The 19,602-nt window shown below is 42.4% G+C and overlaps 1 protein-coding gene across 8 annotated transcripts in view; it reads right to left on the reverse strand.

Moving 5' to 3' along the window:
• Positions 1 to 2,500: 2,500 nt before the first annotated feature.
• FAR1 (fatty acyl-CoA reductase 1) overlaps positions 2,501 to 19,602 on the reverse strand; it is a 416,046-nt gene continuing 398,944 nt past the window's right edge. For all 8 annotated transcript variants that reach the window (XM_069223563.1, XM_069223560.1, XM_069223562.1 and 5 more), the window contains one exon: positions 2,501 to 3,945. In XM_069223563.1, the coding sequence (XP_069079664.1) occupies positions 3,783 to 3,945 (163 nt within the window). In that variant the 3' untranslated portion in view covers positions 2,501 to 3,782. The remainder of the gene's footprint in view (positions 3,946 to 19,602) is intronic.

Genomic DNA, 19,602 nt, shown 5'->3' on the forward strand with positions numbered 1-19,602 from the left:
AAAATCATAACTCCTCTTCTATTAATTGGATTTTGATTGTGTTGGTGTCAAATAATTTCTTACATTTCAGTCTATTTTTCTAAATTGATTGGGATTTTTATTGTGTTGTGTTTTCACTGTGTTACTGTTTGTGTACTGTATAAATGCTATACACATTACCTCTAATTTTAGCATGACTGCGTTTTGTGTCAAGCTACCCAGGGTTAAGCACAGGTTAAATTAGTGACTTTTGTGGTTCACCCTACCAGGGATTGACTGTTGCTTGACCGGGGCTCCACCCCAGTCAGCCAACAAACCAATTTTTCAGTTTGTTTTATTATTTCTGCTTCTAGTGCTAGCCACTTAGTTCGGGCTAGCCGCAGGAAGGTAGGTGTGTGTTAAATGAATTCTCCCCATAATGCCTGCTTTCACTGTATCCCATATTGTTGCCTATGGCAGTTCATCAGTCTTGTTCTCTTTGAACTAATTGTCCATCATACATGTTCCAAGCCCTGTAGTGCTGGTCTTGGAGGGTAGGAGTTCAGTGAGGGGGGAGGAGCTACATGGAATAAAGTTTTTACTGGTTCATAGTCTGAAAGGACTCTAGTAATTGTGGATGATTTTACCCATAGGTAGGAGGAAACAAAAGACATGGTCAATCCTGGAGTGTGATCGATGTACATTGGAGTAGAAATTGTAGTCCCTTTCACCTCCGTGGTGTGTGTGCCAACCATCTATCAATTACATGTTATCTATACCTAGTGTGAGGGAGGACAGGGGTTCAATGTTTGCCATCAGGGATGGGACCTATCTAGACCAGGCTCCAATGTTATACAGAAGTTCACTCTCACCACATGATGATTGCTGGTGTATTGGATCAGGAAGGGACAGAGCCAAGTGAAAAACTGGTCTTTGTTCTTGTTTGGACCACAGATTACGGCTTTTGTCAGTTTCTCCATCAAAACAGTCCCATGGATCAAAATCAGCCTCCCCTAGTCTCGGTGTATTGAATGACATCTAAAGGGGGTAGTCTCTCCTACCAGGGTCACCAACCTTCTTGTTTCAGTTGCAGCAGCGGAATGGAACTGTTGTGGAAAATATTGTGAAGAACATTGTGAAGAACAGAGCCCAACGTCCCCTGCAAGGGAACAATATATGCCCTCTTTATGTGAAGCCAGTGAAATAGGGACTTCCCTTCAACAGGGAGTTCAGGCCCTGGGTGTTTAAAGTAAGGATATTGATAATGGTAGGACACCCTGCATCAGGTTATGGTGTTAGGATATGTCCAACCCCCTCCCCTCGGAGGTACCCAAGGATGCAGCCAGCACCACTGTATGTTTAACTACAGAGTAAATGTCCAAGCCTGGTGAATAACACAAAAAAGAATGTTCAAATACTAATACCCTCCACTCCCTCCTCCCCATGTGCTGCCCAATCCATGCTGTTGTGGGCTATCAGTAGGAAAGAGAGGTGGGGGAGGGAAAGGGAGGGTCAAGAATAACAGGAAAAGAAGCAGACATCTTACCCTCTACTACTGTGGGGGTAGCTCCGTAGGGCCGAATGGGGTATTTGTTCCTCTGGGCTTCATCCCTATGGGTCACTGCAGGTTGATTATGGAAATAATACTCATCATAATCTCTCAGAAGGGGGAGTAATAACATCACAGAAAGCGTTCCAAGATGTCTGAGGTTTATAGCCAATACTGGATAATGAGACACGTTCTCTCAGATTGTACATCAGACATTCTGGGGATGCGGGTCGTCCCAGTAGGAGATTGAGGCTCTTGGCGATTTTTTGACTCATCTTGTTGTCCTGCTTTGTGTAACTGATGCAGTTTGAACTGAGGCATTTTCAGCTATTAAACGATAATGAATATGTATTTTTTTTTTATTTACTACACAATGCCGTTTGTTAATCTGTCCAAATATATCCTGCTTGTGCCACCTTAAATCATAGGGTTTTTGTGTGGCTACAGACAATATTCCAAATCAACGGATAGGTTAATCCTCAGGTTACACTCATGAATTTGCTCATTCGGCGACACTTTTCGGCTTTAGAAACCAATTTTTTAAATGAGATATTACTTCAGATGGCAAACAGAAACAGACAAAGGTAAAAACTACGCATGAAGCTCCGAATGTATACTCAATCATGAAGAAAAGACACACAAAAATACAGAAGACATTGGCTTGGTGTTATATGACAGCTTATTTATTTTTAAAAAAAACTAAAAAAAAAAAAAAAAAAAAAAAATATATATATTTCAGCAAGTATTAAATTTCTCGCACACATTTGTGATAGGGTCTTAGACCAGTAATGTTAGTATAATTGTACAGAGTATACATTATTTGAAAATAACCATAGTATTCAGATAACAGTAGCTTCTCAAGGAAGCATTTAAAAAAGTTTCAATATTAGATGAACATCTGCTTTGAGGCAGGTGTTCCCCTGGCAAGTTGCCTTTTTTTCCTCAGAAGAAACGTTAAACTCTGTAAACACAGAATTAAAACCAGATAAGAAACAAGTGTCACATGTTTTATTTAACATTTGTACAGGTAGATCAACAACGATGTAGTTAAGCATAGTTAATATACACTGTATATGCTGATGCTAGGAAAAGGTATATTCTGACGATCATTCTAATAGACATGCCGTGGAAAGGGGCTCAAATGAAAAATAAAAGTATAGAAAGGCTGCATTCTGTGCAAATAGTTTTTAAGGGCAAGTCATTCATAAACGGGAAACTACAATTTCTACTTTTTCTTGCAATAAGTATTTATTTTATAAATTAAATGTCCTTAGCTGGAGTAAAGCTGACATGCGGAAAATCTTCTAAAAATGCAGTCAACTCTTTGCTGATAATTGCTGGGAAATAGTTCCTTCGTTATATTCTCTATTGTAACTATTTCACAACAGCGTTTTGCACATGCTTTTTCCTCAAGGAAACAAATGTGCTCATTTCAAAAAGAGTGCAGTATAATTATAACATTTCAAAAAAGTATAGCACAAACACCCTCCAAATTTCAGTCGATATGTGTAAAGTATTTTTCTGATAAGATTACCTCGTGCCACAATTTATGGCTTTTGTAGGATATTTTTATGTAAATATTCCAATAGAAAATTACAAATATATCTGTATCATGAGTATTTAGAAATCAAAACAGCCAGTGATATTTTGTAGTGCGATTTGTGACTTTTTTTAATATAAAAGTGTGCTAAATGAAAGGATTAACATTTAAGGATGATTGGCAGCTTCATCATTTCATTTTCCAAGCCTGTGTTGCAGGGCTACACAAATAACCTGCGTAACTTATAGTGGAGGATGAATCACCAGAAATACACTTGTCACAGTCATCAAAGCTGTATTAGTCCGTTTGACAAGCAATAACGCGGAAATTTAGTTTAGACTTTTTGAAGAAATATTTTTGCCATTGTTAACCTCCCATGAAGTATCACCGTGTGGTTAGGGAGAAGCACAAACACATCAGGCCATCATGCCCTCACACTAGGTCCGGCACACACAAGTTTTGGAGTCCGTATGGTAAACTAACCCCTTTCGCCCTCCAATATACAAAAAAAAAGTCCAGTTTGTCATACATCAGTTTCCAAACCAACGCTGACTTGTTTAGGCATAACATTAATATGAATACACAAACTGAAAAAGAACATACATAGTAAATGTTTTCCACACTTGAACGGAGATGGTTTCATGTATCTGTAAAATGAAATGGTTGAGAACATCGAACGGATTTGTGCAGGCAGGCAGCCATATGCATAGATGTCTAACGCTGGAATTATTTTCGTCAGTATCGCATAGTGCTGGATGCTCTGAAGTAAGAAAGAAACTTGAAACACAAACTAACCACAAAATACCAGATGTTTCTTGCCATTTGTGATCTTGCAATAAAAATACGCCAGATAAAAATCACCAGTACTGTGTTGAAGCCATACCGTATATTTCTTAACCTATGAAGAAAAAAAAAATCCAGCTCAGTAAATTGCTAGTACACAATTAAAATAATAGCAACAAACAATTGGAGGCATATGTTTAGCTAAGCTTCGTCCTCAAGAAGATCCATCTCAACAGGAGTCAATTTTATTTGACACATGGTTATTATAAATACTATAACTGATCTCTGAAACTGTACAATAAATGTCTCAGCAGTAGGGAATCTACTTTTTCATCTAATACTCGATATTTCCCAACTATCTGACCACATTGTAGTCTAGGAGAAATGCACTTCGATCGTACCTCTGAACACTTAACGAGGTAGATCGTTTTGGATTATTTAAAGTATAGTGACTATATGGTGACCATTAAAGGATAACTATTCTCATCCAACCACCAAACGGAGCAATGCTTCTACTCGACATAGACACGATTACTGATGCACAAACCAATGAAAAGAGTGAGTGGCTGTGTGTCTGTATTAGTTAATGAAGGAGCCATAATACTGACTCGCCGAAAGCCAGTATCTTCACCTGAAGCAAACCCTGGTTTACACATCATCCCTTCTTATTAAGAGCACCATGAACCATGCTTATTGTATATGTAACAACCTATTGGTGGATCAACATCCACTTCCTATAATCACAGAGATGATGACCACTCAAAGTGAGGCAAACATTCTTTACATTAGTATAGCCTTTGCCTACAATCAAATAGTTTTGCACCCACAACCCCTCACCTCATTTATAACCTCAGAAGATGCACACAGATTCAAATGCATGCAATTCAGTCTGGAATCTGAAACAGTCATTTTTAACAGCTGATAGAAAAGTTGTCAAAGATATTACAGGGGCTGTGTGCTTTCAAGGTGTTAGTTTACACTAAGGAGAAGAATGACCATGGCAAGACATTATCCAAGGTATTGACCAAGCAAAGAAACAAAGGCATGAAGTTAAAGTAACAAAAATGTAAATTCTTTGTTTCTAGTGTTGAGAACTTGGGATTTTGCTTACCTGACAATGGGATGGACCGCAAAGAACATTTTGTTAAGGCCATTCTAAACTTTTCTTCTTCTCTTGTGGATGATTAGCTAAGGTCATTTTTGGAATGGTTGAGTTTTATGCTGAATTAAATCCTAAATGTGCTGAAAAAACACATGAAATGTATCCACTATTGAAGAAAAACATTACTTTTGCACAGGGCGAAGAATGTGAGTAGTTTTCCAATGTCAAGAGAGAAATGACAGAAGCAATTCCCTTCAAATCATTTGATAGTCGTCACCGTTTCATTGTTGTACCTGATGGCAGTCAATGTGGCCTTGTGGCTTTTCTCTTCCAACATAACAAAAATGGTAAGGATTAAGTTGTAGTCCCTACTTCCAGAAGATTAGAGGGTTCACAATCCACATGTTCGGTAACAATGTGAAGCATTAGCTTGTTGGTGGGGAGTCCCTTGCTTTAGGTGCTATTCATACGCAGGGAGTTCACCATCAGGGTTAATCACAAACTGCTTACTGATTTGTTCTCAACCAAAGGTGTAGGAAAGGCAACAGCATCCAATTCCATTCGGGACAGTTGCTACTGCATTGCCCATGGCACGACAGATTTTTCTCACCTGATATATGTAGAAGCATCCCAAGTCCTCTATAAATTACAAGGATAAACTCCACCCCAGCTGTTGCCTAAGAGAAATGGCATTTTTACCCCTGGGATGACAATACTACATGGACAGCAGAGGGGGAAAAGGCCAAATGTCTAGTTAATAAACTATAAACGTCTTCAAGATTTGAATAAATCTTTCACTGGTCACCCAAAGTAAAAATATTAATTATAATTGGTGCTAAAGACTGGATTTACAGGTTCTTTTTCACCCATTGAAACGTGCGTCAACTGTTTTAGGACAGATCTTAATCTGCGACACAACAGCGACTGAATCTGAAGATCATTTGCAGTTGTAATTTTTGGTGTATGCAGGATGTGGCTAGGATGGGTGTGAATGTCGTATGTTAAAGGATGTGTTGTGACAGCAAAGAGTGGATTGATAGATGGGGGAGACAAGGTTATAATATGGTGCATTTGTACTATTTTTTTATGCAAAAAATAAAAATATGGTTATGAGCACGGTAAACATCCAACAAATGAAAAAGTGATGTTTTGAAGATTTTTAGAAATGTATGGAATATTTTGAGTGTGTGTTAGAAAAACCTACAGAAAACATGCATATCTAAGAAATTCAAAGAACACAAAAAGAAAAAAAGATGACAATGTATTAAGGGCAAATTGTTTGGAGTTATTTCGGGTCAGACTGTCTTGCACTTTCGGCTACTAAACAAGAAATACAGGTTATGTGGGATACTTTGTTCATGTAGGAAAGGCAACATCCAAGAGAGCAAAAAGGCAGTATGGGTTGCAAGGCTGTGTATAAAATGGAACACATCCCTGGTGCAAGGAATTACTCAGCAGATTGTTTATCACTATTACCTAGCATTGTTTCTCCTATCATCAGTAATGGTGAAGACAATTTGTAATTGAGTGCTCCAGAAAGGCGTTAGCTGCACCTGCTCTAAGAATGAATAGGACAAAGACATTATCGAAGACAAGATATTAAGTGAGACTGTTTCTTTTAAGAGAACTGGCCTAATTTATAACTACATTAAGAATTGAAACCATTTGGTCAAGTAAGTAACTTAGGTGTGCGGATCTCTTGGTAATGCCCAAGGAGTTGGCAGTGGAGTAATTAAGTGACCACATGAAGGACACAAGGGTATGAAGGCTATGAAAATGAAATAACTTTCAGGGACTTGAAAGGGAGTCCCTGTCCCTAGAAATCAGTTTGGGGGGGGGGGGGGGGGGGGGGAGGATGGGCGGGTCGGTAAGGAATCTGCAAATAGAATATGTCTCTACCAGATAATTTGTTATCTATCGAAGGTAAGAAACTCGTTATTGTGATACAGACTTCTAGTTGCAGATTCCGTACCTTACAATAGGTACCCAAGCAATATGATACCCGGAGGAGGGTCTCCAAGATCATACTAGGAAGTCCTGTAGGACCAAAAGGCCAAAGAAGTCATCCCTGCTGACCTGACAGTCCAGGCAGTAATGTTTCATGAACGTGTGCAGGGACGTCCAGATTGCTGCCTGGCAGATGTCCAGGACTGGAACTCCACATGCTAACGCAGTGGTTACTGCAGTTGCTGTGGTGGAGTGAGCAAGAAAACCCTCAGGGGGTTGCTTCTCTGCCAAAGCATAGCACATTTTGATTTAGAACCATTGAGAGATGCTCCTTTTCTGCACTGCCTATCCTTTCTTTGTACCCACATAACCAACAAAGAGTTGACCATCCGCCCAGAGGTCTTTGGCATACTCTTTTTAGATCCAGACAGTGGAGTCTCGTCTTCATAAGAGGGAAGTGAAGGTGCGTAAAAAGTAGGCAAGGTGATAGAATGGCTTACATTTGTCACGTAGGTTCATTATTCTGATGAGACTACTGGATATTTGAGTGGCAGAATCGCCTGCGCTGTGGGAGACTGAGTCTTACCCACTACAGGTGACACCTGTTGCCCTAATCCGGGTTTTGCTCCGGCTAACTAGCAGTGCCTCATCTCTACCCAAGGGCAGGGATGACTGGCCAGCTGAGCGCATTACATTATTGATTTCGCAGGGAAATGGTGGGCACTCAGGTCTTATCCGTTTCTCTCAGTTACATTAGTCTCAAATACTCAATGACAAACAGAGGCAGTAGATGTTTCATTAAGGTTTTAATGAAGCGACTGCATCTTAGATAGCAGAGCATGTGCTGCGATAACCCAGACGATACAGCATGATAAGATTAAAATTGTGACAAGGAGGGTAAAGCATAGAAATAACAATACCATGTTGTCACTCGAGTCAATAGACTAATCCCTACATAAGCTATGATACAGCACAGCGTGTTAAGCTCTAATTCAGCCTTTCAGGTTCCCCTGGGAAGACATCACCCCCCATACCTGGGCAAAGGCCTGAAGTCTACATCAGCAGCTGTAGCGAAGCGTCCAGCAATCAGCATATAGTTGTGGTTCTCTGGCTTGAATCTCCCTCTAACGTTTAAGGGACACAGAAGTGTTTTTATAATAAAACTGTTGATGTTATAAGAAAATGTCCCTACGTAAGGATGTGTGTTTTTCTATGAATGTCAGACAAAACGTGTACCATGTTCACCGGTAACCTATCTTAACTGCAGCCTTGAAAGAAGCACAGCGTGAGCAAGAATGTCTTGTTTGAGAACATAGTGCTGGCCTAGGTAAAAACAGCTAGATAGAGAGAAATAAAACAAGACTGCAAAAGTGGCTAAAGGTAAAAATAAAACAAACACCCTCCCCTTGTCGGTTGAAGGTGGTTCAAAGCCTGAAGATCCATAAAAGCTACTAATACTCAACTAAGATATCTACGTAAAAAATTTCAATAATGAGCTAAAAGGACACATGAGCATATATAAAAGGACAATTTAAAATGTTAACTTGTGGTGCAAAAAAAGGGACCGAATTTCAAGAGTCCGTGTCATTTTTAAAATTGCCAATTGAACCCGGAACAATGGAGGACAGGAAATCTTCCACTTCGGCAGGTGTTAAAGTTGGGAAGGCAATGCCGAGAAGACCAAGGAGCAGACGTGTTCTATAGCCTGGGCCTCAGCCAAGGCAGCAGCGTTCTGTGGTGTGCCCAATAATGAGTCAAGAGCCACCTCCTCCAGGAAGGGCAAATCGTAAGCAGCTTCCCGTTGCAAAATCACCCTCAATGTGCATGTCCAGTAATGAACCCTCAGCGAGAACATCAACAGATCAGCGTCCAAAGAAAGCAAGCGCTGCGTAGAAAGAAACTTCCAGCGCATTTTCGAAAGAGCACCAAAGGCACCAAAACAAGGGCTGCACACATTGCAAAACCGGTCTAAATGACAGAGACCAGTAACATTCCAATTCCTGGAGGAGTGTTGCTACAAAGTACTGCATCATGTGTTCACGACACAGCTGCGCTGGTGGGAGCGAGTTCAGTTCTCCTTGTTGAAACAGCAGGACAGCCATTGCGCTTAAAAAGCAGCAACAGCAAAATGCCAACTATTATAGCCAAAGTTATCAGAAATCCCCCCAAAATACTGGAGAATATTGAGTGGATGGCTGATGGTATTAAACCGAATATGGAGGAAAAGGTATGAACGAAACCAGAACCAACAGCCTTAAAGAAATGTGCGATGCCAGTAGTACTGGACGTATTAAATATTCGCCCCACAAGTTCACCAGTGTCTCGGAAAGTTAGTACTTAAAAGGGACTGTATCTCTGCTGACAACCTTACCACCTGAAGTGCGTGCTGATGTGAGAGCCACATGTTTTTGAAACAGTAAAGCCTTGAGTCTGCTCAACTTGTCAAACTTCACATTAGAAGTAGCAATATGGGGCCAAATGTCAGCTACCTCTTTTAATCTTGTGGGAGGAAAAAGTACGTTCCGGCAGCATGTAACAATCTTAGAGATCGAAACAACAAACTATTCTGGCTTGCATCCCATAACAGTCTTCACCATTGAGGAGAACATAGCTGCAGTTTGAAAGCACCTGGAACGTAGGTCTAATCAAGGGGACTGGAACTCCCTTCAGATAACAAGCCAAGTTTGTTGCAGACGAGTTACATGCCCCATGCAAGGACAGCTGTTTACAAACCATCGAATGGCTGACAAAAGTCTTGCATTCACTACCGCTAAGAAAGACTTCTTTCATTCCACTAAGACATTTGTACGAGAAGGGCAGCTCCCACACCTCATGGATGTAACTATCTCACAGCCTTTCATATGTGCCTACCCAAATGTGTTTTAAACAGGTGAATTGAAGTGTGGAAATAGGCAGATTAATGACCCAGTGTATTAACCAGTCCGCAGATGGTATTTCAGCCACAGTAAAAGGCAACTTTTCTAATTTTTCAATATTTAGCATGACATAAGACGCTTCTTTCTTAGCCATTAGTAGTTGTTGTTGCGTTAAATTAAATGTAGAAAATATTTCCCTTGCCGGGGAACCGACCCGTCTTCAGTGTTTGAAGTGTCCAACCCAACTGCATAATGGACCTTAGTTGACTCTGCCCAGGGTGTAAGGAAGAAGACATATGTTTGTATGATGTCTATAGCAGAAAAGATGATGATATTTAAGGTGTATATACTGTCAGACAGGGTGTTAATCCCATTATCTACAACAGCTAATGCCTTCTGTAAATGTTCCTGGTCTATTTGCCTTAACCAGGCAGCAGCTTCTTGTTGGGAAAGCTTCCAAATGTCATTATATACTTCATATAAGAAGCACTTTCTGCATTGTTTTCTGGGGCCTAACAGGATGTCCTGTAAGTCGGTGTTATTAGACAGGAGACTGAGGTGTTCTCTAACCACATCTAGTGAAGAACCCTTCAACCACTGCTGGCATAGCTTCCCTACACTGTATGTTGTTACTATACCTGCATGTTCGGATGATATATAGCGAGGGTACAGCCTACTAGTTCTAAAACCCCGTGGAGTTAATAAAACATTTAGAACACCCATTGGTATCTACTGGCCACAATAACCACCGCCTGGACGTGACAGTTAACCATTAAACGTGTCATTCTGGACTCCATTCATCGAGCTGATCTTCAGTTGCATGGATATATTTTTGCCATTTACTAAATTTTTCAGGGGCAGGAATACTGGGCGTGTTCAATTCCTTAATCACTGCTAAGCCTAAACAACTTGTTTGCTGCATGGTTTCATTTAAGAAAATCATTTGAACAGGTATCAGGCATGCTCTAAATAAAGCTTCCTTCCCCCGTATTTGCCAATGTCTAGTTCCCCACACACTTTAAATCCATAGACTTCAGCCAATATTCATAGCCTTCCATAATCAGCCGGGAAACGAAGGAATCCGAATAAATAAATTTCATATTCGTCAATAATATGCGTACATTTTCTGTCGGTGGCAATTTAAAATATGACTCAGCATTTTTAACATCGTGCCCAGAAAAATATGTAAACTTTTCAGACTATGTTTTAGAACACCCTTGCGGTTGAGTCGGACAATGTTCCCAATGTGTATAGTTAAACACAGTCTTTGGGGTACTTGCTTTGTGGATTAAATGGTGCCCATAATATTTATAGCAAAACATATCACCATAATTCTCTTTAGATTGATAAACATCTTCGTTTTCAAACAGTGTAATACTGCGAATTCAGTCATCATAGAATCAACTGTTTTCACATCTCATTCATCAGAAACAACTCCGGGTATTATATCGTTCATTGAAAGTTTAAACATATGGTATTTGAAGCACCTCTGTGGGGCCATATCTATTAAATGTTACTTTATCCCAAACATCCCATCTGTAAGTGATAGGTCCGAAATGTTCACAAAAGACAAGTCTCTGCGAACCTTGTGTGAAGAAAAATGTGGTTTTAGGACCTCATCCACAAGTTTAATTGTTGATTTTTCAGGAAGGAAATGACCATGAATTAACCAAAAGAATGTTATAACAAACCCAATCCAAAGCAGGAAAGCCAGTACAGTCAAGGAAAGCCACAGATAGTCCCATGGAAAAATAAAGTAAGTTACTTTAAGCCAATTTATCAGCTTACATGTTTGACAGTTCAGGTGTCGAAGAGGAGAAGGAGTCTGAAACAGTGCCGTTGATGTCGGCGAAGTATCCAGAAGCAGTTCATGCAAAAGCTGGAGGCGTGTTTGTCGGTGGAGTGGGTGTTTCCCACAGTGGCTCAGAATAGATGATGCCATCCGGTGGTGTTGAAGTTGGGTCAAATCGATCGGTAATTGCTGTATTGTTCGATGTAAGTGGAACCAATGCAAGATCATTTTCCACCCTCCCCAAGCTCAGATAGGTATTGGTGTTGCTGATTACAACTTGTAGAGGAACTTCTTGACCAGTAGTGAGAGTGATTCGGGAACTACCGGCTGTTCCTTTTGGTCGGCTGTGCAGGATCGGCCACATGGTGCAGGTTGACATTGTCGATAGATGCAAAACAGTTTTCCTTGGCACCTGCCAACGGTGGTAGAATGGAAGTCCTGGTACTGTGTATTCCCAAGACTGGGATTGGTGCACGATAGGAAGGGCCAAACTCCTTTTTCGCAGCAAACTTTTCACATACTAGATCCCCAACTTTAGGAATCCAGCCTGTAGGCATTACAGGTACATCCTTAATTCCTGTGAGGCAGCACTGGCAGAAGCGTTGTAACGGAACTGTTGCAATTCCTGTAAAACATTGACACGTTCATTTATGTCAAAGGGTGTTTCTGCTGCCTCCACGCCAGGACCATCAAGATCTGAAACATACATTTGAGTTACAAACAGGCACACATATGAAGTACGATCCCCCAGGGACCTTCTAGGCAGATTTTTAAGTGCTCTCTGGACTCCATACAGGTGGTTAAGCCAACTACGACCCATACCTAAGAATCTGGCTGTTAATGATTACTTTAATTCACGGTTTAATCGCTCCACGACACTATTTCCCTTGGGATGACAGGGAGATGAGTCCTGGAGTTGGACCCAACGAAGCCATGCCATTCCTTGAATGCCCTTGAGGAGAAAGCAGGGCCCTTGTCCAAGTGGAAAGCTGCAACTGCTTAAGTACCGATAAAGACTCGAAAATCTTTAATAACGGTCCAGCGTCAGTAGAGCGTTGTGGCCACACCCATAGAAATCTGGAGCAGGAGTTAACAGCGACTGGGATGTATTTGTATGCACTGTCTGGTGTTAGGGAACCACAATGGTCCAAGTACACACATTGTAAAGGCTTGTTGGAAATTAGGAGGGGTGTCTGCGGTGGGCGCTTAGCAGTGGAAACTTTAATTTGTTGGCAGATGTCACAACAAAGGACATACTGCTTGACCTCTTTGTATAGGCCTGGCCACCAATAACGGGCTTGTAATAATGATATTGTAGCTGCCACACCAGCATGGGCAAATGCTACCCCTTCATGCACTGCTTTGATCAACTCTGGGCTTATATCTTTGTTGGGAATATCTCGAACCCCTACACCTGGTATCTTAACCTCAGTGTTTAGGCAGCCTCCCATTCGGTAGGAATATTTAGCAGGAAATGATTTTGGATAGGTCGTACTATCAGCCGTAGCTTTCACGGCAGCCCATGTGTCTTCGTCCAGTTTTGCACCTGAGCGCGTTACTGCAGCAACAGTGGCGACTGCTGGGAATACACTGGCTGATGAAGCCACAAAGTCAGCAATGTGTATTCCAACGCGCTGGTGTCCAAGTGTATGTACAACATGGACATTTGATAGCTTTTTTTTTCAGATCCACTACTTTCACCCACAGAAGTCTGTGTTTAATGGTGTTGTCTTTAGAATCTCTGAACCCATTCTGGCACCAGTAATGCAGGTATTCATTGCCTGACTGGACACAATAGTACAAATCGCAAACAATCAGTGTTAACTGTACAGGATCCTTATGTTCCAGTGTCATCACCAGAGCCTTTAGCTCTGTTAGCTGTGCCGTGCAATCCCCTAGGGTTTGCGTGTATGTATGTTGGGGACAAAATTTATTATCCTCGATGTAGCCACTTACGACTGCACAAGCAGCGGAGTATTGGTGTTTTGTGCCAATTGCAGGTTGTTCTGAGCCATCCGTGTACATGACTGATACTGATCGATAGGCAGTGTTTTTGCAGGAACCAGGTATTCTAGTTCATATTGCAAAAATTCTTGAGTTTGTAATTTTGGGTTAAAAATTTAGTCTAAATCAGAGGCTGTCAAAGACGTGGCCCACTGTATCCAACGGGCCCATTGTATCCTACGTGGATGTAATGCTTTAGTGTTTGGAACGCTGGCTTTGGTTACGGCCTCAAGGGCTGGAATCCAAGAGAGAACAATAATGCGTTTGCCCTGGGCTAGAGGTCTTTCTTTAATGACAGCCATCTGTACAGCAGTGAGAATTTTTTCAGTGGGAGCAAAGCGTTGTTCTGCTGCTGAGTACAAATGTGATTTGTATGCAATCGGGACGGTCTCACCCTCACTGAAAGTTACATAGGTGAAACCAATGGCACCAGCAATTACTCTGATGACCAGATGTGTTTTGTTGTCCCTTGTGTGTAAATGTTGTGCTGTGAACAGGTCTGTTTGCAGGTCTCTGAGAATGCGCATGTGTTCGACTGTCCAAAATTGACTTGCAAAGTCTGGACGTATTAAGTCAAATAAAGGTTTTATGCATGTTGCATAATCAGGAATGTAAGTTCTGCCAAAATTTAGGAATCCCAATAGAGATTGGAGTTTTTTTTAAAATGGTATTTGGAGGTTGTAATTGTGCGCATTTTTCCAAGAATTGTGGCACTAGGCTCTTTCCTTCACTCGATAGCTCAAATCCCAGAAACGGGATGCTGAGGAAGGCTATGATTTTTTTTTTTTAAATTGAATTTGTAGCCAAATTCAGCAAATCCCACAACAATGCAGGCTACCAGTCTTAAATGTAGCAATTCATCATCTGCAGATAGATATCATCTACATAGGACAATGCTTCAGGAGCAATGTTGTGCAATATTGAAGTCACACGAGCCACAAACAGTCCTGGACTGTTCTTGTACCCCTGGGGTAAACAGAATTTTTTTCTGGGACCCTAGTGTGCTGAAACTTGTTAAGTCTCTACCCTGAGGCTCAATATTTTGGCAGAAAAAAAAAAAACCCACAGGAAATGTCCAGTGTTTTGTATTTATTGCGCACTGAATTGTTCATTGTGCTATGTGAGTTTTGTATAGCATATGTGCATGTATGACTGTTTAAGTGTCTGTAGTCTAAGACATTCTGTATGAATGGTCCGGTTTAGTTACTGGGAATAAAGGATTATTCATTGGGAGGCACGGGGTTCAATTACGCCCTGGTACTCCAGTTGTGTGAGGATATCCCTCGTTGGTGCTTTAGCATCACGTTTTATTAGATACTGTGGTTTGGCGTTGGTTTTTAATAGGAATTACTTGGTATGGGGAATCCTTGTCCCATCCTACATGGTTGCGATATAACACGGGTGCCTGCGCCAATGCCCAATCGATGGCGTAGGATTCTAAGAGTTCCTCCGGAACAAGGGGCGAGAAAGAATGTTTTACAACATCTTCCCCATATGAGCATGTACGAACAAATTTGGGTGGCCAATCTTGTTCAGCCGAACAAATATCATATATATTTACCACACGGTCCCAAAAGATTGCGTCTATTGTGCGTTCAATGTCTCCTGCCAACTGTAACTTTACTTTGTGCACCCTATTGGGCGTGGAGAAGCGCATGTCTGCAGTTTCTACTTGTATAAAGTCATCAGTTGCTTTCACCTCCAGATGCTTATGAAGATTACAGCTAACTATTGCAGCACTAGTGCCCACTTCCTGTTCTTCAAGAGGACCCTCTTCTTGAGTGGCATGTCGAACTGCAACTGCTGCCACTTTTTTCTTTTTAAATTGGGGTTTTGTTTTTGTTGGGGATGTTACTCTTCCTTTTTAACAGAAACCTCTGGAAAGGAACAAGATTGGCATGTATCAGTATATTGATATCTGCCGGTTGATTTTATATTATCACTATTTCTGAGATTATATCTATTCTGTGGGGTCTCCATGCGTGGAGATTCTACCCTTTCTTTTTTTAGGAGTTTGTTGTTTTTTATCCCAGCGTTTATCACCCTCAGGAGCTTGATTGGAAAAATCTTTATTAGATTGACCCTGTAGTTGTGGTTTGATTGGTCTGGCCCCCAGACTACCTCGACCAATGCTAGAGAAGGTCTACGCAATAATCTTTGGCAGCTCGCGTTCTTGATCCTGTTGAGGAACATACCGAAGCCGCGTGTGCACAGCTAATGCGACCGCTTTCCCTTTAAGGTTACTTAAAATAATTGAGGCTACTGTAGGAAAGTTGCCCATAAAATTGCATCCCCAAATCCAGGGCTGGGGTAGCCCGGTATTCATCTTGAATCTGTTTCAACACTTCGGATAAGTTGGCAAGTGTCGGTGTACCGTATGCGGTAGTATAAAGCACAGCAAATAATGTGCCCCATGTATTGCAGTTATCTATTGTGGGAACCATCCCAAATGGCAAGCACATTGTTATTATACTATGTTTATCCTGAGGTCCCATATGGGGAAATACTGCTTCCAGTGCATTTATTTTTTGAGCTAACCAGAACGGAATTTCTTCAAGTTTGGCGGATACTTTCCCCATGATCGAATGTACAGTCGCAGGATTAATACCTGGCTTCACTGCATGTGGTTGTGCTGGAGCAGCACGTACTGGGTTTGTATTTAATGTTTGCACTAAAAACTGTACTAATCGTCTGTATACTGCTGTCAAGTCAATATATAAGCGATGGACTTCTGATACCGTTGAATTTGCTACATCAGGGTGAGGTGTATAAGTGGCCTATACAAGCCAGGTAGGACCATCATTACTTAGAGAACCTAACCTAACAAGGGTAGGGAGCCATCAAGCCAATTATGTTCTTGATAGAATAAAGGTATTTCTAAATATGCATATACTCTGTACTGTCCAGGTACGTTTGCAGGTGTATAGTGATTAAATGTGTGTGTTCCCATCAACTGCTGGTAATGTGACCAAAGAATAGAAGAGTTCTGTTCTCTAAGCTGCATGTGCTTCCACCACAAATGTAACTGGACCTTTAGGCCATTTGCCAATAAGTGTGCAGTCAGGGGTTGTCTCATATTGATTGCGATTGCTACCTGTTGTGGATTCACCATATTAAATGGTAAATTTGTTCGAAGATAAGCACACCAAATAGGGGTTTTCCTTTTAGAGTTCAAGCTTGAACAACCTCCATCATCAAATAGGGGGATGTGTGTTTTCTATGAATGTCTGAGACAAAACCACGTTCACCCACAACCTAGTTTAACTACGGCCTTGAAAGAAGAACTAAGTGAGCAAGAATGTTTTGTTGGAGAATATAGTGCTGGCCTAGGCAATAACAGCTAGACAGAGAGAAATAAAACAAGATCACAAAAGTGGCTATTGTAAAAATAATAAAACTATGCTGAATAAAATATATCAAGGTTATAGTGCACAGCGGCAGGCCTAGTTTGCTAAAATAACGTGAATGGAGCTATAACTAAAAATGCTACACAACACAATAAAAGGCATAATCAACTCAGAGAGGAAAGAGGCACTGGTACAAAGCACCACTTCATCAAGATGGACAGAGAGAAAGGGTGGCTCTTTCTTAGAGCTTGCTGGTTACTGACTCTTCGTGCAGAGGTGATTGCCATAAGAAACGCTGTCTTTAAAGTGAGAAGCAGCAGAAGACAATTATGAAGGGGCCAAAGGGGGCACACAAGGTAAGTGAGTACCAAGCTTAAGTCCCACTGGGCATTGTGAACGAGGTAGATGGAACCATGTGGGAAAGCCCCTGGGGAAACCTCCAAACAATGGGAAGTTTAAACAAGGAGGGCTGATCTGGTAGTCCGAGAAAAGCAGAGATGGCAGTCAGATAACCTTTAAGGGCACCCAAAACAGAGCCTTGGTGGGCAAGGGAAAGAACAAACAAAGGAACCTCAGACAGAGGTGCAGAAAGGGGATCAAGAAACTTGTTGGTACACCATGTCACAAATTTGTTCCAACAACCAGTGTACACCATTTTGGGGGGACCCCTGGCTGCCAAGAGAACATTACAGACTTTGGGCAGAAGGCCGAAAGCTGTCCACTGCCGCTGCACAACCTCAACGCAAGAAGGCGGACACTAGACACGTTCAAGTGGAGAACCGTTCCATGCTGCTGTGACAGAAGATTCTCCTAAGGGGCAGTCTCATTGGAGAATTGATGACCATGCTCAGAAGCTCGGGATACCATATTCTTCACGCTCAGTCAGGGTGCCAAAAGGATTACTTGGGTGTTCTTGATCTTCTTGAGAATTTTGGGCAGAAGTGGTATTGGAGGGAAGGCGTACAGGAAGCCTGAGTTCCACTTGAGATGAAAAACATCACCAAGTGAGTGCCACCTTGAAAACTCCAATGTGCAAAACAGCTGACATTGCCCGTTTGCCTCAGCAGAGAACGCATCTAACCAAGGCTCTCCCCGCTGCTGGAAGAGTCCATGCACCCCCTCTGGATGGGGATGGCATTTATGATCGACCATGCACTGATGGTAGAGTTTGTCTGCTCTGGTGTTCAAAGAGCCCACCAGATGTTGAACCACTAGGGATATGCCCTTACGTTCAAGCCATGGGTGTAGAACATCCTGACAAAGGGTCCACAATCCCATCCCACCCTGCTTGTTGCAGTACCACATGCGGTGGAGTTGTCTGAACACGTGCATCACTTTTCCTTTGAGAGATGGAAGTAATGCTTTCAATGCATGCCTGATCGCCCGGAGCCCCAGAAGATTTGTGGAGCCCGGACTCCGCTGGAGACCAGACACCTCTGATCTTTGCCTCCCCCATGTGGCTGTCCCATCCCAGGAGTGACGCATCTGTCACATACTGTAAGATCTGGTTGGGGAAGGGAGAGGGATCTGCCTCAGACCCAACTGCGATTTGAAAGCCACCACTGAAGATCTTATGCAGTTTTCTCTGAGATCTAGGCCATGTTGGAGAGAATCCCCTGAAGCTGCGCCCACTGGAACTTCAGGTCCAACGGCAGAGCCCACATGTGCCATCTGACATTTGTGACCAGCAGGATGCAGGAGGCCATGAGGCCCATCAGCCTCAGAGTCAGTCTCAGCGAAACCCAGGACACAGGTTTTAAACATCGGTATAGTAGCCTGAATATCCTGGACTCGCTTCTCAGGAGGATAGGCCCAAAACTGCACTATGTCCAGAACAGCTCAGATAAAAGGGAGCATCAGAGTCGGGTGTGACTTCTGCACATTTATTGCCAACTACAGAAAATGCAGGAGGTTCGCTATAGTCTGGAGGTGGGAAATGACAGCCTGGGCTGAGCCCGGCTTCAACAGCCAGTCGTCGAGGTAGGGGAGGGCTGAAACCCCTAGCCTGCTCAGATGAGCTGCTACCACCGTCATCCCTTTCATGAACAACCGAAGGGCACTGGTAAGGCCAACGGGAGCACAGTAAAGTAAATTGAAAGTACTTGTGACCTACCATGAACCACAAGTAACACCTGTGGACTGGCATGGCGGGAATGTGGAAGTAAGCGCCCTGCATGTCCAATGCTACCATCCAGTCTTCAGGGTCCATGGCAAATAGAACCTGAGCCAGAGTTAGCATTTTCAACTTCGCCCTTTCCAAGACCTCTGGCCACTCAATCTCTTCCTCAGAAAGGAGAAGGCCCTTGTCGTTTTTGGGGACCAGAAAGTAGTGGGAATAACAAGCACGACCTACTTCTGGCACAGGAACCCTCTCTACGGCCCCCTTGGCCAAGAGAGCAGTAACTTCCTCGCTGCAAAGTGCCCAGTGTACCTCCACCATCCAATTGTAGGATGATGGCATGGTTGGAGGGGTAGTCTGGAAGGGGAGGCAGTAGCCCCTTCGGAACATTTGCAAAACCCACTTGTCCGTCAAGATGGATTCCAAGTGGGGCAGGTGATGGGGAATCCTGCCTTCAACTGGTCCGGGATGGAGCAAAAGACTAGGAAGATTTGGAGAATGTAGCGGGGGTGGTGGTGGATTGGGCTGAACACTGGATCCCTGATCCATGGTTACGTTGATCTCGTGTCCACACCCACGCAAAGG

Source organism: Pleurodeles waltl, chromosome 3_1, assembly GCF_031143425.1.
Source record: "Pleurodeles waltl isolate 20211129_DDA chromosome 3_1, aPleWal1.hap1.20221129, whole genome shotgun sequence".
NCBI classification, from domain to species: Eukaryota; Metazoa; Chordata; class Amphibia; order Caudata; family Salamandridae; genus Pleurodeles; species Pleurodeles waltl.